At 25.8% G+C, this 26,667-nt stretch overlaps 1 protein-coding gene across 4 annotated transcripts in view; it reads right to left on the bottom strand.

The window, feature by feature from the left end:
• Positions 1-1,973: 1,973 nt before the first annotated feature.
• Positions 1,974-26,667, bottom strand: part of LOC101241756 (rac GTPase-activating protein 1) — a 65,316-nt gene continuing 40,622 nt past the window's right edge. For 2 of the 4 annotated variants that reach the window (XM_065810498.1, XM_065810499.1), the window contains 14 exons: positions 26,283-26,337; positions 18,370-18,417; positions 18,034-18,090; positions 17,881-17,938; positions 13,815-13,865; positions 13,697-13,742; positions 8,589-8,680; positions 7,461-7,517; positions 6,145-6,209; positions 5,912-5,972; positions 5,441-5,552; positions 4,906-5,144; positions 4,566-4,777; positions 1,974-2,615 (listed from right to left, as the gene is read on the bottom strand). In XM_065810498.1, coding sequence (XP_065666570.1) covers positions 2,564-2,615; positions 4,566-4,777; positions 4,906-5,144; positions 5,441-5,552; positions 5,912-5,972; positions 6,145-6,209; positions 7,461-7,517; positions 8,589-8,680; positions 13,697-13,742; positions 13,815-13,865; positions 17,881-17,938; positions 18,034-18,090; positions 18,370-18,417; positions 26,283-26,337 — 1,205 coding nt within the window. In that variant the 3' untranslated portion in view covers positions 1,974-2,563. The remainder of the gene's footprint in view (positions 2,616-4,565; positions 4,778-4,905; positions 5,145-5,440; positions 5,553-5,911; positions 5,973-6,144; positions 6,210-7,460; positions 7,518-8,588; positions 8,681-13,696; positions 13,743-13,814; positions 13,866-17,880; positions 17,939-18,033; positions 18,091-18,369; positions 18,418-26,282; positions 26,338-26,667) is intronic. The other 2 variants (XM_065810500.1, XM_065810501.1) reach the window with 1 other exon arrangement.

Below are 26,667 nucleotides of genomic sequence, written 5' to 3'. Positions count from 1 at the left end.
CAACATAATATAAATATTCTATTTATAAACTATAGCTAAAAATATATATATTGCATATAATTTATAGTACAAATAGCTGAAGAAAAAATCCAAATATTTGATCAACCTGTTTAAAAAATCTTTGAAAACAGTCCTCAAAAAAGCGGCTCTTAATAGGACGTGGCCACTAATAGGTCTATTTATTAACGAATTTTATCCAAATAATTGTTGTCACAATTGTGAGTCGAGCAATTGTTCTTTAGGTTTAGAATGAAGTGAGTCTAGTATAAACTGGGTGTACAAAGTTAGTTTACTACTTGAAGAAATTATCAGTGGACCAACTGATTATGAAACAGTGAGAATAGAGATATGAAAATAAAAATTATCAGTGGACCAACTGAATATGAAACAGTTATTTATGAGATTAAAAACAAATTATCAAACGATTTTAACCAGCTATATGTATATTTAAGCAAACATTTTATTTTTTGTGAGAAGGAATTATTGATTCAAGTACTATAAAATAGTTCTACTACCAAAAGCTAGATTAATTTAGAAACTTTAACTCAATTTTGGTCATGAATTATTTTATTAGACTTGGCGAGTCTTTATTTATTAACAACCTAAAACAATATTATTAGAACTGCATGCACAGAAAGAAATAAAATGCTTGAACTTTAAATGTTTTGACTAAATATTACTAATCGAAATCTGGCTTTATTTTGTAATGCAATGAGTTTATCAGCTTAGTGAAATTATTTTCTAAAACAAGAACTGCTAGATTTAAAAACGTACTCATTTAATCCCCCTTTTAACGACATTTTCAATAATTTTGCGAAAATTGCGGTTTGCTTTCAGACGTCAATAAAGTCTGTTTCAGTTAATCTTTAATAATTAAGTATAGTTTTTTTGTTTTTATAATAGTCAAATTTGATATCAGAAATTCATTTTTTTTGTTTGTTGATAAAAAGTAACATCAAATTACTAATTCATCCAAATTCATCATTTGTCGCCTTATATTCTAAACTAAAAGCAGTTTTTTTACTAATGCATTAAATGTAGTAAGATAAAACATTTTATTGGTGTTTTTTTTATTTTTTTTACAAAACAAAATTATCTAGTCCAGACTTGAATCCAATAAAGAATTTATGGTCGTGGCTTGATCACAAGCTTGGTAAAGAACAGCTTTACAATTTGGAAGATTTGAAATCTTCTATCCTTCATCATTTGAAAAATGTGCCTGATGAAGTAATCAAAACTTTAATGAATTCAATGCCAGAACGAGTACAAGAGTGCTTGAAAACAAATGGAGGAACAACACGTTTCTAAATTATTTTTTTATTGCTTTTTGAAATATTTTTGAAACTGGTCTTAAAATTTTGTCCAATTTTTTTTCCCATTTATATTTTTTACTAGTCAGTTTTTCAATTTTTTAACATTATTTTGTAAAAAAATTATAAATTCTTTTATAATAAATATAAAATACAATAAAAATTTTTTTCTTTTTTTGATACCTTTTTCCAAAATAAAATTATACTAAGGTTAAAAATAAATTTTGAAAAAAAAAAGAGTGGTCTTTAATTTTTGGCCACCGCTGTGTGTGTGTGTCTATATATATATATATATATATATATATATATATATATATATATATATATATATATATATATATATATATATATATATATATATATATATATATATATATATATATGTATAAATATAATAATTGTTTTAACATCAGTTAAATTTAAAAGCATTTTTATATATAAATCATTTTCACGCGACCAAGAGCCCAGTCTCGTTCTTCTTTATCAGAAGAGCGACACCAGACTTTTTATAGTTTGCTCTTGCCTAGTTTCATTGTTTTTTTTTTATATAATCAAATCTAATTAACACATTATCTATTTAATTTGTTTTATTAATGATTTGTAGTATATGCATGTATTTTAATTTCTAAAATAAACTTAAACTCAAAAAAAAAAAAACATTGATTGATTACAAGTTCATAAAATATTTAAAAGATTTTTTATATATATAGATTACAATAATGAATATCAAGTTTACAAATAAAATAGTTCTTGGGGAAAAAAAATTAAATAAAATACTTATTGAAAATAGAATTTTTTTAACAATCAAAATTTCAATTCTCGCCCTTTTTCAAATTACCTTAGTAAAGATTGCGTTTTAAAATTGATGAAGAATCTCAAAACTTTTAACTCATAAAAATTTTGTTAAGTTAAACACTTAAACTAAAATTATACTTATAAAAGTATGAAGGCCAGTAAAATTTTGAAAAACTTTTAAAATCTTTAAAAAGTTTCAAATTTCACGATATATCAAAATTGATAAAAAAACAAAAAAACAAAAAACAAAGTGAAACGAATATTTAAAAACCCGAAAGAGCTTTCTTGAGAATATTCTTATAAAAGAACAAAACGCAATTAACATACTATTTTTATAATTCCAAGGAGTCTTTTAAATCTTCAAATTTAATAGGCAATTTTACGCAATGTTTTTGAATTATCCAAGCCATTCTCGTGTCAGTTTTTATTTCTTTTCATAAGAAACTTTTAAATATATATTACGACGGTGAATTGAAGTACTGGCGCTTGGAGTCTTTACTCGATTTTACTCTATAATATAGAAAAGTTGAATGATAAAATATTCATAAAAAGGTATTAATATATACAGTATTGGCCATTAATAACATTCCATCATGTTATTGTAGTATGAATATAAGTTTGAAATTACATATTTTAAAAATTAAAAGAGATTTTTTCTTCAATTTTTTTATTCAAATAAATCAAATAATTACTATATAAATTTATTATAAAGTAATAATAAAATAAAAAAATTAAAAACTGAAATATTGAAATGAAAACAAGTGTTCATATGTATCAAAAAAAAAAAATGTGGCCAAAATAAACAAACCACATCAACAAAATTAACTAACTATAAGAACAAAAAAAAATTATAATACACAAAAAATGAAAAAAAAAACAAAATTAATATTTTGTTGACAATCCTTTAGCTTTTAAGCATTCATTGATCCGTTTCGGCATGGAATTCACTAAATTCTTAGTAATATCTTTTGGAACATTATTTAGTAATTTTGTTACTTCTTCTTTCAGCTGGTCCGGATCTTTTATTTCAATTTTACCAAGATTGTGGTCTAACCAAGACCACAAATTCTCAATGCAATTGAGATCTGGACTATAGGCAGGCCAAGACATGACTTTAATGTAGTTTTCTTCAAACCATTGCTTGCAAATCTTAGCACTATGACATGGAGCGTTATCTTGTTGGAAGATAATTCCCGTGTCTTTTCGGAAAATGTCAATATAAGGCATCAAATAATTATCCAATATGTCTAAATATCTTTGAGAATCAAGCCTGTCATCAAATAGCTTGAAGCAACCGACACCTTCATAGTTCATGCAGGCCCAGATACCTATACTGCCACTACCTTGTTTTTTTCTATACATAGAACAATCTGGGCGCATTCTTTTATGTGGCATTCTTCTCAGCATTACTCGGTTTTTTTTTGAATCAACCTCAATGTTCATTTCATCGCTGAAAAGAACGTTGTGCCACATGCTCTTAGGCCAAATTTTTCGAGCTAAGCACCAGTTTTTCCTTGCTTTCTGATGTTTTTTTGATAGACGGGGTTTTTTGCAAGCAGCTCGCCACATGTAATTATGTTTTTGTAGTACTCTTCTAATTGTTCGAACACTAGCAACAACACCAGAAGCATACTGCCATTTTCGACTGAGATCAGTAGATGATAACTTTTTTCACTATGCGAATAAGTGAACGTTCATTTCTTTCATTTGAAATGGTGGGTTTTCGAGGACGCGGAACATTTTCAATTGTTTTGTATTCATGATATCGGTTGATTATTCTGCTAACAGGTGGAAGTGTTGTGTTTAAATGTTTCACAATTTTTCTCATTGAGATGTTTTGTTCATTCATAGCTATGATTTTACATTTTGTCATATTATCAATAGTTTTTCCAGTTATTTTGATTTTTTTATTGCTGAAATGTTGTAGTTGCTAATTAGATGCTAAATTTTATATTTCATTTACACAAACTTTTTAAACATTTGTAACAATTTTTAAGAAAAACTCTCTAACAATAATTATTAATTTGCAAATAACTTTAAAGTTTTACTCAAAGACAAACGCTATTTTGAAGGAATTTTGAAATAATAGAGTGGATAGTTAATTTTGGCCATTATAAATATTTTAGATTATGAGGTAAGTGTTAAAAAAAACCAGATGATTAGCGCATCGATTGATACTTTTATGAAAATCTATATTTATTTAAAAGAAAATATGTTACTCATCAATTTACGCTTTTTATATTTGAAATGAGTCAAACAATCATTGATTTATTATCAATCAAAGTCGAATAATATCAAAAAAACCATGGCGGATTGTTATTAATGACCAATACTGTATATAAAAAAAAATTCAACAACTAAAAGTAATTATAAAACTTAAAAATAACTAAAAACTAAAACAGTATTTTTAAAATTTAAAATCAAATCTTTTTTAACTTAAACTAAAAAAAAATCAATTACTTTGGAGTCATAGCGGAAAATTTTCGGGGATCATTATTTTCTTTGTTGTAAGGTCCTAAACGACTTTCTGAAAAAAGTTCAGGTTTCCGCTCGGGTGTAGTAGGTGTGGCAGTAAAATATCCGGGATTATAAGGAGGAGTTTTTGAAGCAGGGTTGCTGCCAATAAACTGATTCCAGTAGTCTGAAGGCATCTCTAACAATCGACAAACAACCTATACATAAAACAAAATCAAAGTAAACATTTTTAACACAAGGAAAGCAATAAAATCTAAATGAAAATGTAATAGTCAAATAATTATTAAAATCAATATATTTAAAACAATTTTATAAAAATAATTGCCTCTGGTTGTGATTTAATATCTTCTAACATTTCCATATGAGTTGGGTTTTGTGAACGATGACCAACTATGGTAGGACCAAAAACTTTGGCAAGGTTTGAAATACACATTTGTGTCTGGGGAGATTGTGCAACATGTTGAAGATGAACTATGACTAAAGCTAACGTGTCGCGATTTGCTTGCGGAAGTTCGCTTACACATTGGTACATAGCACTTAAACTATCATCCTCGTCACTCAAAGCTTTTAAAATAAAATAAAAAAACATGTGCTAAAAAAATTCTTTAAATACTTTATGAATCAATATTTAAAAACGAAGTTTTTATATATTCATTTATAAATTTTATAAATTAATTTATAAAAACACACAAACACCCGTACACACACAGATATATATATATATATATATATATATATATATATATATATATATATATATATATATATATATATATATATATATATAAATATATATGTATGTGTGTGTATATATATATATATATATATATATATATATACAATGAAACCAACAAACTTACCAGCAGCACAAATAAAAGACTCATGCAATCCAAAGGTTACTAAGGGTTCACTCAAACCTCTTAAAAAATCTTTTAGACATCCACATATAACGTGAACATCGTGATACTTGCTCTACGGAAAAAAATTAATTAAAAAACATTAGAAATAATAGGACAAAAAGGGTGTAGATAAAAATAACATAGGTGTAGATAAAAATAACAAGGCAAAATACATGATTTGATTCAGTACTTGATATCATGTTTTCTTTTTTAACAAAATCTTGTTTTATTAACTATTATGTTATTTGGATTTATTGTAAATTTGCAATACAGTCTAATAATTTAATTAAATAATTTAAAATATCTAAAACATAAGACATAAACCAATAAATTTGTATAAATATAAATAAGTCAGTGTTAATATAAATAAAACTGTTAGTTTCTATAAACTATAAACTTCAATACCACAACGTTCTTAAAAAAAATGTTTACCAAGTCAGGAGTTTTTCCTCGAAGAAACTTCTCTTTTAGTTCCCTAACGTCTTTTTCCGCACTAAAAATACTCACTACTATTAATATCCTCTACTATTAATACCCACCTACTAATAATATTTTTTATTAACAAGTTTAAGTAAACAAATGTATAAAAACACAAATGTATTCTGCATCAGCATTTAGTTGATGATATTAATAAAAAAAGAAACAAAAAACAAATAAAAATTCACCCTGGAATTCTATATAGACCTGTTTCCTTTAATCCACGCTTCTCTATTTCTTCAATACAGTTTTGCTATAAATAAAACCAGTTTATTTATTTCTTTTTTTTTAAATGCACAAATACAAAAGATAAAATATTTGATAAGTATTGGTCCAAAAAATCACTTTAGTTGATTTCGAAATATATCCTGGTTTTATTTATAAAATTAAGCACTTCTACCAAGTATAAGGGTGTAAAGACCCTTAAAAGTGTTGATGTGAACACTATTCAAAACTAACATTTATGGATTTCTTAAAATGGTTTTTCACATAAGCTATGCATTTTCACCTCAAACTACCTTTGGTGCTTTTTTGAACACCTTAATACATTTGATTAATATGTAAAACCTGTTCAACTTAACAACGATAAATTTAGATTTTTTTTAGATATAAATACCAAAATGGAAATAAACAATAAACAATGCAAAAGAACAATTTGTAAAAAAAGAAAATTGAAAGATGTGGAAAAAAAAAGTTTATAACGTGCTTTTATTAATTAATCTTTGATTTTTAATCAAAGTTCAATGTTAGTTTGACATAATAAAAAAGACTTGTAGCTTGACTTTGATTTTTTTTGGTGCTAATTTAGAAACAAAATTCATTTATTTCTAGTAGTAATAGATAGCCTCTGCAGATGGCTATTTGAATATGACATTATCAATTATGTTTCATGCAAGGCTAAGTACACAAAGAATTTTGCATTACTAATAAATTACATTAAAAATAACTAATATAATCTCATACTTAAATATGAAGTAAATAACAATGTAAATAAGCTTATAAACTTATTACTCATTTGAAAAAAACACTAGGAAAGTTAAAAAAAGCAACTTAGATTCAAAACTCTTTTAGCCTAGTCAAAAAAAAAATTTTCAATATATTCTGTATAACGTAACTAAAAAAATTTAAGAAGTATATTAATATATAACATAAAAAAACATGTATACAAAATGTTGACTTTTTTAATTAACTCAGCTAGCTTTTAGAGATATTATTTAGCTATTAAATTACTTAGTTTTCTATTTATTTTATTTTCCAATTTCTTGAGACCTCTTAAATTTTCAGATATTATTGAAAACAATAGAAAAGATTTCTGAAAAGATAACTCAAATAACAAAACCTTAAATTTTTAGATTTGTTAATAATAAGCAATGTATTAGTAAAATCATATAGCATATCAATAAACAAACAATCATTGTAAGTCTTTATTGTTACAAATATAAAAAATCAGTTGTAGAATTAGGTAACTTTGTCTTCAGTTAATTAAAAAAAAAAAATTACTTACAACAATTGGAGGAACTTTCATTGATTTATTGGTCAAATAATATTCAATAGTACCTTCCTTGAAAATAAAAAAAATCAATTCACATAATTGACACACACACAGATTTATATATATATATATATATATATATATACATACATACATACATACATACATACATACATACATGCATACATGCATACATGCATACATGCATACATGCATGCATGCATGCATGCATGCATACATACATACATACATACATACATACATACATACATACATACATACATACATACATACATACATACATACATACATACATACATCAATACATACATATATATATATATATACATACATACATACATACATATATATATATATATATATATATATATATATATATATATATATATATATATATATATATATATATATATATATATATATATATATATATATATATATATAACTATAAACTTGAAATATGGTTTTAATTAATACAAACTGAAAATTTTGCCAAATCAACAAACACAAAAAAATTCTAATAAACTTTATTGTCTCAAAATGTTTCATTTAAAATACAATTTTAAAAATTTGTATTTTAAATTTATTAGCACTGAAAGGTCTAGTTCACTGTAACAAGTTTTTTCATTTGCCTTTAGGCTAAGGGATCACTACCATCAAATTAGGCTACTCATTTATTTTGAGGGCAATACAGTCAATTGAAAAACAAGTTGAGTGTGTTACTACCCTAAAACCAAGAGATAGGAATCAAACTGAGAACTTCTCACTTACAAAATAAGTGCTCTATCATAACTACACCACTCCACTAGCATAGTCAAAATTTATACTGTAAATTGAAAAACTTATTTGAGTTTTATTTCTTAAAACAAACTTTTAAAAATTGAAACGTTCTTATGATAATAATTGAAGTTATAAAAATTAGATGAAAAAAAAAAAAGAATAACTTTATTTATAGAAATGGCTCATGGGGGACTCATGCTCATTAAGAAAAATTGTAAACTGTAAGATAATTATAAAAAGTATAATGCTTCCCTGTTAACAAATACAAGATAGAACTATTCAAAAAATATTGATTACAGAAGTGTATTTAAATAATATTTTCAATTATGAAACATATACCTTCTGCTTTTTACTTCCAGGTGTATTGCTACTTGGAAGACAAGGTAAAGGAACATCATCTTTACATTCAAGATGGCAGACAACTTTGCATTCTAAAGAAAAATCAATTATATTTTATAGAAATTAATTATTAAAATAATTGACTATATAAATAAATTATATACTTTCAATAACTATATTAATATATAAACTGATTACAAAATAAATGTGTAATTATTTTTATAATTACACATTTATTTTGTTATCAGTTTATATATTAATATACTTGTAATCAGAATAAAGAAACAAAGAAAAGTATTTTTCTTTGTTTCCTTCTTTTTTAAAACTTATTTCTGAGAATTGGACATTAAAATATCAGCAAAAACATGTTTAACTGCAATCTTAACTTGCACAATAAAAAGTAGGTGTGTGTGAGAGGGTTGTCCATAAAATATTATCAAACTCAGAGCCACCCAAATTGAAGCTTTACTCATTATACTATCATTATGTTTAAAAATAATTTTTACAGATTTTAGATTAGGGTGGCTCTTAAAACAACATTTTTGAAAAAAACCTGTTCCTACCCTTTTACTTTGTTTTATATAATACTAAAACACTAGGTTTAAAATTTTTTTGAACAAAAAATTATTTTAGGGGTAGCTCAAGACCCTTAAAAATTTGACTGGTCCCTAAAATTTTGAAAATAAAAGTTCTTCTAAAGTATGTCAACCTGGTACTCAAAAGAAGCGAAATTATATAAAAACTTCAAAAACAGTAATTACTTTACAAAAAAAGCATGTTTAAAAAAACTATTTTTTTAAAACTTGAAAATAATGATGTTTTTTTTTTCCAGCTTAAAAACAATAGTTTTTATGCATTTATTTAAAAAAAAAGTTATTTTTTTGTAAATTCATCATTATTTTTAAAGTTTTTAGATAATTTCGCTTCTTTTGAGTACCAGGTTGACATACTTTAGAAGAACTTTTATTTTCAAAATTTTAGGGACCAGTCAAACTTTTAAGGGTCTTGAGCTACCCCTAAAATAATTTTTTGTTCAAAAAAATTTTAAACCTAGTGTTTTAATATTATATAGAACAAAGTAAAGGGGTAGAAACAGGTTTTTTTCAAAAATGTTGTTTAAAAAGCCACTCTATTTTAGATAAGTGATTCTGAAGTCCCTAAAAGCCTCTGAACATGCGTCCCATTTTTTGAGTATAATTCATTAATTCTTTTTATCTTTTATGTTTTTAGAATAACATTAGGCAAAGAAGCATTATTCAAAAAAGGTTTTGATTTGTTTTCAGTTGCTTCTAATTGTACAGCTAAAGTTTTGGCACTGTTTTATGAAAGAATTAATTAAATTTTGAAAAAACGAGATAACAACTTCTATTTGACCAACAACAGGAAGAGCCTACATGGACGAGCATGATAAAATACCTTAAACCAAAGCTGAAATAAATATTGCTTTATTGAGATGATTATTGTAAATCTGCTGAAAACACTCTGATAATCTTGGGTGGCTATGCATTAGGAACGATGGATGACCAACAACATATATGCTGGAAAAATGAATGTTTTTTAAATAGATACAGTTGCAAAACTTATAAGAATTAATGGCTTTTTAACTTATTTGTACTTTCCGGCATAGATAAAAGCATCCTGTGGAGCTGATGCACCTATAAACAACTTCCAGTTTATTACATGTTTGATTTTAGAGATGTTGACAAAGATATTGGTGATGTTGTGATTAAGAAGCTCCCTTATCATCAATGGTACTTGTCAAAAGAAGTCATCCTGTTTGTCTTGTTTAGTAAACATTGTTTGATGATAAATGCATTAAAGAAAGAAATGGCAGATAAGTTGCTTTTGACTCTAATACCAGAAAACTTCTTGGTAAACCAGTCTTCAAAAAAATTGGTAGTGATACAATTTTAACAAGTCTGATTGGGCCTGAATCTCAATCTTCGCTTCATATTTTGAAAGGAATTTGTTGTTCCATATTTTAAATTAGAAGTGTGCTGGTTGACTTTCTGTCAACCAGCACACTACTATTACATGTGTTCAAAGCATTATCTCTTCGAGGTGTAGAAGTTCAGAAGGTGTAGAAGTTCAGAAGCTCAAAAACTTAGCATATAAAAGATGACTAATTCTGCACATAAGATGATTTCTGTTCACAGAGAATTATTTAGAGAATATACAGATAAAACTTCAGTTACATGAAATAGATTAGCTGTACTTGTGAAAGTGAATGGGAAAACTGAGCTGCTAGGTATTCCTGGTATTGAGTTAGATGCTCAATAAAAGCAGTTCAAGGCAGCTCAGACTCTAATAGATTCTTTAGGCCATCACTCATCATATACAGTGTATCTACTCTGATATTACTTCTAAAGTGCAAAGAAGTTATATAAGAGAATAGCATATTTTCTCTACTTTTTTTTGACAGTAGATTTCATGTTTTAGAAATAGATATTATCCACTTTAACAAGATATATCCAGGTACAGACAATAAGTTCAATAAAAACTTGAAGTTAGTCTGAAATGATCTTGTAAAAGATACAGTTCTGTTAAAGTGGAGTTCAACTTTAACAGGAACTTGGAAAATTAAATGATCTTAAAGATGAATAGTACAGAGATATAATGGATAATAAGATTTTCAAAAAGGGTAGATACAACTGCATTGTTTGTAGTTACTTATTAAAAACAATTTAAACAATCAATTTATATGATCATAATATTTTAAAACCATATCTTTTAATTTTAGGATGGTAAATTTAAAAATATTATCATGAAATAGCTGAAATATCTTTGATAGTAGTTTCTCAAAAAAAAAGGTTCAAATTTAGTATTCCTGGTCGATTTCATCATGCAAGATTCAAGCCAAAAGTGCTGTATTGCTTTAAAATGTATTTATTATTGAATCCAATCCAAATTTATTCAAGGAAAATATAGAAGAGACTTGTAATTAGTTATGTTTGCCAACATCTTTTACACTCAGTTATTTCTTGAAGTAGTTTAACTACCGCCCCATCTCAGGTAGAAAAAATGAATAATTAGAAACACAGCACAAAAATGATTTACTAATTTTTGAATTGATAAATCATCTAATATGGGTAAAATCTTGTATAGAATATGAAAGCTTTGTGACAGATAAAGAGATTTATGGATATAAACCTTTTTCGAGCTATTTCAGCAATAATATCATTTGACAGACACACCTATGTCTTCAAAAAAAAATTTTAAAAACCAATAAAGTTATTTAGTATAAAATACCACTAATATATTAATCTAAAAAACTATATAGTATAATAAAACACACAAATTAAATTTAGTAAAAATATATCAAGTCTAAAAACACCAATTATATCTTTTCTTTGCAATAGATTAATTAAATCAGTAGTTTCTTGATTTAATTGCTTATTCTTCCTTTTTTTTTTTTTAATATACTACTTTTAGAAATAGATAAAAAAAAAGAACAGATCAGCTATTCTATTTATTAAAGTAACATTTTTTCCAAAAATCTTAAATTAAAATCTTAAAATTTTATTTTATGTAACAACAGATTTATCAATATCGTTTTTATAATACAGTTTAATAATTCTAATGTAATAGTAAGTTTTTATGTGTGTGAAAGGTGAACATCTAAAGGTGTGCAATAAAACACATGCAGCAATAAATTAAAACTAAATTGTATTGAGTACTATCTGAGCTTTCAGTAAAATTCTTTAACCAATTTAAAAGATGACAAAAGTACCAAAAACTATAAAACACAAAAAACCATTGTTATCACCAAGTTCTCTAAATCTATCATTCACTAATATTTGAGGTCTTTAAAGTAACTTTTCTTCTGTTGAGTCTAACTTATTGTTGAGTTCAACAGACCTACTTCCTTTTGTGGGTCTAATTTGAGTTCAGCTGTCTCATCTTGTGATCTTAGTGTTGATGGTTATCTTTCTTTAATTCATAAAGACTCTAATAGTCACATGCTAGGCCTGGGCATTTACATGCATAAGAATTCACCCATTTGTAAGTAAACTAGGTTTGAATCTAAAGACTATTCTTTTATGTGCTTTCATTTAACACCACTTCACTCTATCGTCTTTCTCTTTGTTCTATATCGCTCTCCTTCATCACAAGACTGCACTCTTTTCAATGATATATCTGATAAATTGACCGAGCCCTTTCTTTATCTTTCAGCTAATATGGTTGTTGTTGGTGACTTTAATACTCATCACACTATATGGATTTGGGCTGGTGTCAGTGACTCTGCAGGTGTTATAACCCACAATTTTTGCCTTTTTTAATCTCTAACACAATTAGTCAATTTTCCAAATGGCTTTCCAGAAAATCACAGCACTTTTCTTCATTTCCTGTAACTTTAGGGGTTCCTCAAGGTTCTATCCTTGGTCTTATACTTTTTTAAATTTACTTTTACAATCTCCCAGAAATTCTCACATCTAAGGTGGCATTGTTTGCTGATGATACTACTATTTCTTCGTCTTGATAAGAAACCAGAACTCTCTGATCACTTGGAGGAACATTTGAGCTTGAAAAGGATCTCATTTCTGCTACAGCATGGGGCTCTTAGTAACTGGTGAACTTTAACTCAAACAAAACTCAAATTTTTTCAGCTAATCGTTATCGCAACAATCTATATCTTCCTATATCTATAAAGGGTAATGTACTAGATGAGTCATCTGCCCTTCATGTTCTAGGATAACTATTACTTCCAATTTTTCTTGGAAACTATATCAATCCATTGTAAAATTAGCATCTGCTAAGATTGCATCTCTTGATCATGCTCACTGTTTTCTTACTCTGGATGCTATTCATCCATGTAAAAAATACTGCTGCCATATCTAGAGCAGATCTTCAAATGATACTGTGGTTTTAAAAACTATTTTATTGCAGAGAATAAAATATTAAAATTTACAAAAAATGGGTAACAATGATTAAAGGAAAGTTGCTAGTTAAAAAGGACACTAAAGAAAAGTTAGTTTGATGTTTAAAAAAACAAAAAAGAACAATTGAATATTATTCCTGATAACATTTTGTATTATAGCATTTCAGACAAACAAGTACTTTTACAAAAAGATTTATATATATGAATTAGAAAATAATTTATTTCTCACCTTTACACTTTGCAACTGAACTTCCAAATCGAACTTTTTTTTTGCACTAATAAATTAAAACTAAAATAAGATTAAAAATACTAAAATTCACTAGTAACAAAAAAAAGTGAATATTTACCGGCCCACATGCTTCTAATTTTACTGCAATCTTAGTAACAAAAGAATGAGCCTAGAAATAAAAAAAAAGTACAACATATAAACAATTTACTTCTAGCAGTATATGATTAATACTATATATAAAAGCTTATTTTCTTTAAGTATTCATAACACATAAAATCAGGTCCTTGTGTGTGTGTCCGCTAACAGCAACTAAATAATGGTTATATACATACATACATACATAAATATATATATATATATATATATATATATATATATATATATATATATATTATATATATATATATATATATATATATATATATATATATTAGGGGCTAGTCTATGAAAATAATTTAGGTAGCAGTACCGCCCATGTGCCAGCATCTTGCTGTAAAAGGTCCTTAATGTCTAAATTTGGACACACCCAAATACTTTCAGTGCTGTCGAAACAGGTTTACAATAGCCCCTGAATTATATATTAGCCTGGGCCAAAAAAACATTTTTTAAATATTTCTAGGTTCATTAAGGCTAATGAGTGGCAAGTAGAGAAAATTATTACTGTTTTTTTTTACAGATTTATTTGAAAATAAAAAAATTGACATTGCAACAAAGCAAGAGCATCATGTAACATAGTGTAAACATTTTAATATTTATGTAATAAATGTAGACTTATAATATTATATCCAGTTATAGCCATAGCCTAAAATCTATCTATAGTCTACAATCTGCTTCATGAAAAGTGGACTAAAGCTCAGCGTGGCACTGTCTTGTATCACGTTTCTTTAAATCCAATTATCTGCAATAGTTTTTGATGCTCTTAAAAGGGTATATTTTTAAAACCTTTAAAGAAGTTGGGGCATTGGGGTATTTTACATAAATACCCCAATTTCCGCTATATTTTTTATTAATTTGAACATTTATATTAATGTCAAAGTTCTACTTATATAACCTCAGTATTAAACCCCACTATTTTCTTTTGTTATTTGTAAATTATTATATTCCGCTATTACAAAAATCAGTAGAAAAAGCAATGAAAAACAACATAGAGACTTTTAGTTGCTTAAAGTGAGACAAATACTAATATTTTTTAGGGGAAAATTAAGCTATTTAGTGATCTTTTTTGTAGTGGCAAATTTGCTGTATTTTCTGCAAATAATTTCACAATTTAGTAAATTTGAATCAATTCGCCCCTTAATATTTTAATCCCACCCATATATTTTATAGATATGTATTTTATGAAAATCAAAAGAATTGTATTTTTTAACCAACATTTTTTTTCCCTTCAAGTTATACACTTTGTATAAAGAATTCCATTTTTTGACCAACTTTATTTTTCTTCAAGTTATACAATCTGTATTTAAAAGTAACAAAATTTTTTGTTACTTTTAAATACAGATTGCAGTTAAGTAATTTATCATGAAGCGAGAGCTCATTTCTAGAGCTTTGTTGTTTGCATTATTTACATTAAATTTTTTGAAGTTTTAAAAACATTCTCCTTTATCAAACAAAAAATCTGAATTATGCTGTAAATAAATTGTAAAACATGATCATTTATTTAGTTTGTGAATGATTTTTAATGTTTAAAATGATTTAAAAACTAATAATTATCAATTTTATTTTTTTCCATTGCATACCTTGGCCTTTCATTTTTGTATATTTCACTTAAGTTTAATAATAGAGTTTTCACTGTTGTACAGCTTTTTCTTTCTTTTTTTTTTACATTGGATTTATATCAAAAGTATGTTAACTATTTTTTTAATGTTTGCTTGCAGTTTGCAAATGACAACATGTTTTTGTGAACTGGATTGCACAGTATATCTCTTTCTTAAATACCCTCAGTGTTTTTAATTACTAATGAATTTGATAAGTTTTTTATTTACTTTTACCCTTCAGCGTGTTTGAATAATTGGTAAATGAAAACCACAACATGGTCTTGTTTACAAATAATTAAAACTTCACTTATTGTTAACAATGTAGTTTATTATGCTGATTAATAGGTTATCATAAGGACTACTAAATATAAGTTTTTATAATTAAAACATTTTCCTAAGATGTGTGTGTGTGTGTGTGTGTGTGTGTGTGTGTGTGTGTGTGTGTGTGTGTGTGTGTGTGTGTGTGTGTGTGTGTGTGTATGTGTGTGTGGGTGTGTAAACAACTTTAAAATATATTCTACAAAATAAGGTGCTCAATGTTCTGAAAAAAATAGAGCAATTATAAAGTAGTAGAAAATCACCTAACAAATTTTTTTGTTCATTTAACACTGTGTTTCATCAATAAAGACTCATCAGAAATATATATATATATATATATATATATATATATATATATATATATATATATATATATATACCTACACACACTTTTAACCTCTAAAAACAATAGTCAAGAAGTATGGGTTTCTCATCAGCAACTATTGCTGGAAGCTCTATATTTAATTGAAGCTGCATTACTTCTTGATTAAACATTATATTTATAGTGATAAATAAAAAGTTGGAAGTTTTTTTAGCATTCTCTCTGTAAACTTTGTGGTCTTGAAACCTTGAGTTGATTGTATAAAAGGATTTTAATAACTGGATGGTAAAAGGAAATTAATAAACTGACAAGTCAATAATTTTTATACAATGTCTTAAAAAAAAATGAGTCTGAGCCAGGATTTGAAAAAATAATTTTTGACAAACATTTTTCAGCATTAGTTCCAAACTAAATGTGCTTAGAAAGACATGCATTTTTTTGTTTCAAGTTTAAAGATTTCAACTTCATTTCTGTTATATATTTTATCGTCTTTGTCTTAATTATAAATAAAGTTAAAACTGTTTTAATTGTTTTACCAGTTCAATTTTCTTGTAATGTAAATTCCATGGACTAACAGTTCCAAATTATTTAAAAATAGGAAAAATTTAAAAATACTAACTAATATATAAAGTAATGCTTCATTATACTGGAAAAATTCATTTAAACAATTCTAGGTTTGTTTTCTGCACCTTGTTTTGATAGTAACTTCTGTTGCATTTTAAACTTTTTTTAAAACTTAATTGATAACTTCAAGATGATTTTATCTTTTTTTAATCTTTAAACAGAGAAATGTACCGCTTTGATGACCAGGAAGCATAAATTAAGGTAAGAAGGCATCATCGCAAGCACAGGAAGTACAAACAACATTTTGTTTATGAAGTGTTGTATGGACTACCTGTACTTTTTGACGACATTATGTATATAATGACAAATATCACCAACATAAAGTAAGCGGGGATTTAGTTTTCATATCTAATTTTTCTTCTCATACAAATAGTAGAATCCAATAAATTGAAAACAAGTATTAATGATACAAAGTGTTTTAATACAACTAATAAATGATATTAAATATTATACTAATATTAGTTTTGTAGCAAAAACATGCTATGAGTATACTAAGAGCCTTTTTTTTCCACCAAGAACCATTTATTTATGTTAAGGTAAAATTTGTATATTTGCAATTTATTAATTTACTCTGCAAACCTTTGTCTAACCTTTATTGCAGCTAACATAAAGTTGCTGTTCTAAGCATTTTCCAAAAACCACTCATTTATGTTATGGAAAAATTTCCAAAAACCAATCATTTATGTTTAGGTAAACTTTTGGAGAACCAATCATTTATGTTAAGGTAAAACTTGCATGTTTTCATGTCAAAAATTAGCTCTGAAAATCTTTGTCTAATCCTTTTTGAAGCTTATACGAAGCTGCTGTTCTAAGCATTTTCAAATTGCTCAAAACTGAAGTCTTTAGATATTTCCTTTTGCATATTTAATCATACTGAATGTTAAACATATTGGAAGATTGTCTTTCCAAATATAATTCAGTAGATAAACAGATTTAAAATATTTTTTATCAACTCTCTTTAAAAAATAGAAGGTGAGAAGAATCAAAATTGATCTTTTGGATTGCTTTAATATGATTGCTTCTTATTTTAAGCCACTTTAAAATAGCAAATGCATCAAAAATACCAAAAGATACGAATTGACATATTTTGCAATAGAATAACTTAAAAAATAATACAATGAATTTAAAAAATGTCAAAATTGTATTTTAAAAATAATAATAGATACCAGTTCCTTGCGTGCCATACGAGGAGAGGAAATTGTATTAAACTTCTTCTTTGGTGATCTGGATAAAAAAACATTTTAAAATAAAGATTAAAAAGATTCTTTTTGAATAAAATAGAAAATTGCATAAATTAAATAGAAAATAACTGTAATTACGTGAGATGATCAAGGCTAGGATATATATTTGAAATAGTGTTTTGTTTGATCATTGTCCTGAAAATAAAAACAAAAATGATAAAAAAAAATTTCGTTAATAAAACATAACGTTAAAAATCTTTTTTTACAAATCATCAAAAATCAATAAAATTCAATTAAACTTAAAGTTTGATATTTTTAGCTAATTAGATAAACTGTTGAAATAACAAATTTTTAAATTTCCTATTGTGAATTTGATACTTAAGAATTTACTTAATCAGACTGGTTAGTAAATTAGTATTGACAGGGTTAACAAAGAGGGTTAATTTAATTCTATTAATATTTTGTTAGTCCTACTTTTGCTGTTGTTGTTGTTGTTGATGTCGATAACGTGATAATGTAAAGCTAATAAATAAGAATATATATATATATATATATATATATATATATATATATATATATATATATATATACATACATATATATATATATATATATATATATATATATATATATATATATATATATATATATATACATATGTATATGTATATATATAAATTATGTTGGCATATTTTACAAATAGTGCTCAATGTTCTTAAAGAACAGAGCAATAATAAATTAGTAAAAACACTTATCTAATATTAAGTTGTCTTCAACAGCATGTTTCTTCATCAGGAAGCTTCCTGATGAACCTACTGATAGAGAAACATGCTGTTGAAGACAACCAAAAAATTAGATAAATGTTTTTTCTAATTTATTTATGTATGTATGTGTGTGTGTGTGTGTGTGTGTGTGTGTGTGTGTGTGTGTGTGTGTGTGTGTGTGTGTGTGTGTGTGTGTGTGTGTGTGTGTGTGTGTGTGTGTATTATATATATATAGTATATATTGTTAATTTTTCTTTCATTTTTCTTTCGGTTATGCAAGCAATTACTACATTCACTACCACGCTACTACATATGCTACAGTATAATTACTACACATAGATAAGATGCCTAAACCTTTCATTATCATGTCCCTCCTTCTAACATAGAGATTATTTATAAATCTAAAATGAGTCTCAATACTTCTCATGATATCTATTCTTTCTGATTTTATTAAATTGCTCTACAATTTACAATCTATTATAACTATGACTTGGAGGCTCCATTGGTTACATTCATATTACATATATGTTGGTATGCAATCATAGTGTTGCAGAAACAAAAATATTACCAAATAAAAAATTTATTCTTAAATTATTCACTTTATATCTTGTAAAAAAAAGTTTTTCCTTTTCTATTAACAACAATAATATCAAATAATACTTTTAAAAACATTTATTTTTTTCATCCTATTTGTTAAAAAATAAGTTTAAAATGTTTGTAACTGTAAAGCTTTATATTGTAAATTTGTCACTTGTGGGCAAGGGTAGTAAGAGCTTGTAAACTTTGGATGATACCCCACCTAGTGAAAGTAACAATAAAAATACTCATTTTTAATCTGAAAAACAGGTTAATCCATAGAAAGGCATCTGGTTGTAAAGAATGGCTTTAACTCTTCCATAATGGAAACTAGATAATGACAAAACTTGTGGTTATTCCTGTTCACACCGCCTAGGTGTGGAACCATGGACATTGAAACTATTGCAATTCCTTAATATGGAATTAAAAAACTGCTATTTAAAATTTAGATAATATAATTATTCCAATTTCTGCAACTACACTATATCAGCATAATGAAACCAAGTGTGTTTTACCCATAGCTCCTTTTTCATTTTTCTTTCAAAAATCTAAAAAATTCCTGTTTTTTTATTTAAATTTTTATTTAATTTTTTCAAGATAAATTTATTTTTAATCTTTTACATTTAATTATTTCAAAATTTTTAAATTTAAAAAAGTGGGCGAAGACCAAGTGACAGGGGCTCCATTATTGCTGTGATCACTAATAAGTTTTATATTAATTTATCACTAAAAGTGTTTTGTGTGAAAATTCAAGACAAACCATTCCAAATTCAACATAAATTAAAAAATATCATTCAACTTCATTTTTGAATCCTTAGATATTTTCTTTCCCATTTTTTTAGAGAGGTTAAAATTGGCTTTAAAATCCTAGTTATCGTAATATGAAGAGAAAATATAACTAACTTACCTTTTTATTCCATATTTAAATTAACATATATATATATATATATATATATATATATATATATATATATATATATATATATATATATATATATATATATATATATATATACACACACACACAAATATATGGGGAGAATGGGGTACTATAATACATGAGGCACCATAAAACATTGTAATTGCGGAGGCATCTTAAGAGTTGTGACAACCACTTTCATATAGTGAAAATTACTACTAGAGCTATGTTTTGAAAAAAAATCATATCATTTGACATCATTAGGCATGCGAGGGGTGGAAATTTGTGTTTTTTTTGGTGACAAAGTAATTTATTAGTTTTTAAAGCTCATAAATTGTAAGGTATTTTATTCTATGTGTCTATCGGTAAGTAACATTATTTAGCAACCTACAATCCATAAGCTTTTTACTTCATTAAACAAAATCATTAAAAAAACAAGTTAATTCTAAAAAAAAACCTGATTATTTTCTCTTAAAAAGTATGGGGTAACATGATACAGCATTTGTGGAGGCCCTAAAACTGTAGAATAGTACTCCATTGTGACATAAACAATTCTAAAAATCATTTCTTTTAATATTTATAGTTGATTTATGTAAATTTAATACAAGAAAATCCTACTTTAATACAAAGTCATTATTTATTAATGCTTAAGAATGACACTTGATACGATATATTTTCTGGTCTTCTGAAATATGATTTGGACCATTGGATGCATTATTTGGGTTATAAATATTAATTTGTTTACATTTCATAAAAAATTTGCCTTTTCTCAATGTTTTATACTTTCTATTTACATTTTTAATGATACTCCTAATGTGTATCAAGGTACCCCATGGGTCGGGTACCTTAAAACAATTTCTAATTTTACTTTAACTAGTCTCACAAGTTTAACCTGTTATATTTTGGTAAATTATGGAATTTATTTTGTGGGGATAATTTTATTCTATAAATTAAACCAATTGCCTAAAAAAAAATATGCATTAAAAAAATTATTACGAAGCAAAAACCAAAAGTGTGTCATGGGACCCCACTCTCCCTTCTATATATATATATAAATATATATATATAAATAAATATATATATATATAAATATATATATAAATATATATATAAATATATATATATATAAATATATATATATAAATATATATATAAATATATATATAAATATATATATATATAAATATATATATATATAAATATATATATATATAAATATATATATATATATATAAATATATATATATAAATATATATATATATAAATATATATATATATACATAAATATATATATACATATATATAAATATGTATATAAATATATATATATATATAAATATATATATATATATATATATATTTAAACATATATATATATAAATATATACATATATATATATAAATATATACATATATATATATAAATATATATATACATATATATATATATATATATATATATATATATATATATATATATATATATATATATATATATATATATATATATATATATATATATACTATGCAAAAAAAAAATAATCTTACTCTTAAAAAAAAATCATAATTTTAAGGATTGCATCAAAAAAATGAGTTTGCCATTAAAATATTTAAAAAAATTTTTATAGATATTTTATCAAGTATTGTTTTAAAAATTTATTTTTGTATTGGTGAATTAAATGCTTTTCAAACCTTTTGAATTTTATACAACTGATCTCATGATGCATAAAATTGACTGCAAAAAAAATAATCGTACAGTCTAAAAATAATAATAAATTGATCAAATTCCGTGGAAATTATAATCGAGTGGGGCTTCCTTTAGCCTTGATGATTTCATCTAGATGATTTGGCATTGAGTTGATCAAGTTTTGGGTCTCTTATGTTGTTTTATTATCCCATGAAACCATTATACATTCTTTCAAGTTGTCTTTGCGTCTAAATGCTTGTTTACCAATTTTTCTGTCCAAAAAACACCACCAATTTTCTATTGGATTCAAGTCCCGACTTTGAGATGGCCATTCTAAAACATTAATGTTATTTATGTCAATGTATACCTTCATTTTCTTAGCGGTATGTTTTGGATTGTTATCCTGCTGGAGTATGAAATCGCTTCCCATTCTTAATTTTTAAGTATATAGTTGCAAGTTAGCTTTGAGAATTTCACAATACATTGAAGCATCCATTTTGTCATCAATAAATATAAATTTCCCCACTTCTTTTCAACACATACTACCCTAAACCATCACATTTCCTCCTTCATGCATTACACTACCTCACAAACAACTCAATTTATAAGCTTCTCCTTTTTTCGCCACACTTTTTGGACTCCATCCGATGAGATGAGATTGCATTTTGACTCATCTGACCACAAAATTTTTTTCCAATACAGTATCAGCATTTTTAAGTACTTCGATGCAAATTCCAATCAATGTTTTATTTGTTTAGAAGCTAAAAAAGGTTTATTTCGAACCACTCTACCTCTATATCCTTGTTCTCTTATACAATTGCTGATTGTTTGAGGAGTCACTGTGATGTTATGATCTTCTTGAATTTTTAAAACTAATTTAGCTGACAAAATAAATTTATTTTTCTTCACATTAATGATGACATTAATGATATTTCGATCAATTGCACTAGTGGTCTTGCATTTTCGTCCTCTACCAGCCACACTAGCAATGGCTCCAATCAGATTATGCTTCTTAACAATTGAGAAAATCAAGTTATGCTTTGACACAAATAACATCAGTGTTTTGGAATGGCCATCTCAAAGTCTGAACTTGAATCCAATAGAAAATAGATGGTGTTTTATGGACAGAAATATTGGTAAACGAGCATTTGGACGCAAAGATAACTTGAAAGAAGCTATAATGAGGGCATGGGATAAAATAACAACAGAAGAGACCCAAAGTTTGATCAACTCAATGCCAAATCATCTAGATGAGGTCATCAAGGCTAAAGGAGGCCCCACTCAATACTAATTTCCATGGAATTTGATTAATTTAACATTATTTTTAAACTGTAAGATTAATTTTTTTGCAGTCAATTTTATGCATCATTAGATCAATTGTGTAAAATTCAATAGGTTTGAAAAGCAAATAATTCACCAATACACAAATAAATTCTTAAAACAATACTTGATAAGATATCTAAAAAAAACTTTGAAATATTTTAACGGACAACTCATTTTTTTGATGCAATCTTTGAAATTATGATTTTTTTTTAGTGTACGATTATTTTTTTTGCATACTGTATGTATGTATGTATGTATGTATGTATGTATATATATATACAAAATAAATAATGTATTATTATGGTATAATAATAATAATACAAATACTCTTGTGCGTTTAAGAGTGCTCAATATTATTAAATAGTAGAGCAATATTTATTTAATAACTCAGTGAGTTATATATATATATATATATATATATATATATATATATATATATATATATATATATATATATACATATACATATACATATATATATATATATACATATACATATATATATATATATATATATATATATATATACATATACATATACATATACATATATACATATACATATATACTATTAGAGTTGGAATTTGCTGGAAGAGGAAAGATAAAGTTTATAGAGCAAGATAACGATTGACAGATGACTTGAAAGATTGCAAATTATATGAATCAGGAAAGCAAGATAAAGGAAGCGAATTCCAAAGAACTGATGTTTGAGAAAAAAAACTAGACAAATAAGAGTTTTTGAAGCATTTAGAAACAGTCAGAGAAAAAAGATGAAACTTAACTAAATGACCAGAACACGAGAATGAATTTTAGTAGATGGCACAAGAGATGCTAGCTCTATAATGCAGTGCCCATTATAGTATTTGTAGAAAAAAGAAAGAGAAGCAACATTACCACGATGTGATAATAGTTGAAGGTTGGCTGCAGGAGCAGGTTTAACTATACTTACAATGCATTTTTGCACCTTATTTAAAAAAAAAGAGCATCATTGGACACTCCACCCCAGATATGACAACAGTACTCCATACAAGGACGGATTTGAGATTTATAGAGATAAAGAATAGAATCCAGAGTAGGAAAATGTCAAGCAGATGCTAATTTTGCAATGGATTTGATATATGGTTTACAAAAAAGATTGGAAGTAATAGTTAATCCTAGAACATAAAGGGTAGATGCTCTTCGAGTACATAACTGTCTATAAATATAGGATGATCTAAATTAATGCGATAAAGACTAGCTGAAAAATATTGAGTTTTATCGGAACTAAAGTTCACAAGCCATTGTGAGCCTCATGCTGTAGCAGAAGTAAGATCCTTTTCAAGCTCAAATGCCCCCTCCAAACAATTAGATAGTGTTGACTTCTTATTAAGACAAGAATAAATGGAGTATCATCAAAGAACAATGCCACCTTAGATGTGAAAATGTCTGGAAGATTAATAATGTAAATTAAAGAGTATAGGGATAAGGATAGAACATTGAGGAAGTTACAAGAAATGAAGAAGAGTGCTTTCCATCGAGGACAACTTTTATGGAGAAGACCAGCATGCCAAACTTTATTAGACTCAACGATAGAGTAAAATGGAGAAACTTTGATTAAAATGAAAATTTTAGTATTTTATTAATATATATTTATTATTAACATATTTTTTTAAACATTTTCTATAATATGAACACAACATGTGTTGGTAATCAATTTAAATTAAAAATGAGGAAACTAATATATCTCAAAATTATTATGTCAATGTGTTTCATCTTAAAGAAGCAACTACTTTGTGCCATTAGCTACTCATTTTCAGATAAAATACTAAAACTGAAGGAAACAAAAACCACTTATTTCTTTAGTAAACAAACTTTAATCCATCAAAAGACCATATAACAATGATTTTTACATACACAATGCCAACAAAAGTTTGTCACTTAAAATTTTAATAGTTTTATACGATTTAATAATTTATAGTAAATTATAAAGTTGTTTATAAGTCATACAATTATACAATCAAAATTGATACTATTTGTTGGCTTTAATGCAATGAACAAATAAAGATAGGAAAAGAAGCGAACGTTTCTACAAAACATCAAAGGTTTAAAACAAGTCAACTATACTCTAAAATAAAACGAAATAGATAATTTACAGCCAAAGAAATAACATCAAACTTTAATACTGCTCATAATAAAATCTTTTCACTTAAAAACTGTGACCTTGGTTTTGGGCTAGATTTATTTAAGTAGCTAATTGAACAAACGAATTCGATTTTCTTTTTTTTGAACAAAGCAACAGATCTTGGTGCAACAAACAGCCTATGAAAAACTAAGTAATTGCGTAGTAATTGTGTGGGGCTGTTTTGCTTCTAATAAGGTTGGTAATCTCATGAAAACAAATGGAACTCTTAATAAAAATAGATATTATAAGATATTATGTAGAAATGTTGTACCCTGTGGAAAGCATCTAATCAGGCAAAGGTTTACCATGCAACAGGATTATTACCCTAAACACACATCCGAAAACTGAACAAGCTATCTGCAAAAAAAATTATATATATATATATATATATATATATATATATATATATATATATATATTATATATATATATATATATATATATATATATATATATATATATATATATATATATATATATATATATATATATATATATATAGACACACACACACACATAAACATTTTACAGTGTATTACACTGTGTGTGGTAAGCAAAACAATATCTTATCTTAATTATATCTTTCTTGGCAACAAACACTATCTATTATTATGTTTATTTGTATTTAAGAGTCATAATAACAACAAAAAATAAAACTAAATAATAAATAACTATAAGATGTTATTATATATCACAGTATCATCACATCACATCATACCCTAAGACAGATCACTTCCTTATTTTTAAAATACTGTGAAATTTTTTATGATTTTTAAAGTAAAATTGTTTAAGATCAAATAAATAAAGGAAATTAAGTGAAGGGTAAAAAACAAAAGGCAATGATAAATGTCTGTGGAGGAGAACTATATACTTATTCTTTATCAATGTAATTGTTGAATTAAACAATAATATTATGGAAACTTATGTATAAAACTGCTAGTGTTAATTTTAGTTACCTGGGAGCTGCTTCAGAATTACTTTTAGCATCATCGCTTAATTCAGTGACTTCACCTTAGATATAAAATTATGAAATTATGCAAGTAAGAATTACAAATGTTAGAACTCTTGATATTCAATCAATTAATTACCATTATTCTTATTATAAACTACTATACTCAATCAATATACTATTAGTATAACTTATTATTATTTCTAAATATAATATTTTTAACAATACTGCTAAATTAAGAGCTGAAAAGTAAACTATATCAACATATAGTTTACTTATCAGGGTGTTATTAAACAATCACTTCAATAATCTATTCAGGTAGTTTGAGGTTCAATCCACCTGAAGCTTCTAGAAGAACTTTTGATTGTTTAACAACTTTGTTAAACTTTGTT

This window comes from Hydra vulgaris, chromosome 11, assembly GCF_038396675.1.
Source record: "Hydra vulgaris chromosome 11, alternate assembly HydraT2T_AEP".
Lineage (NCBI taxonomy): Eukaryota > Metazoa > Cnidaria > Hydrozoa > Anthoathecata > Hydridae > Hydra > Hydra vulgaris.
This window is presented reverse-complemented; position numbering and strand designations above follow the sequence as displayed.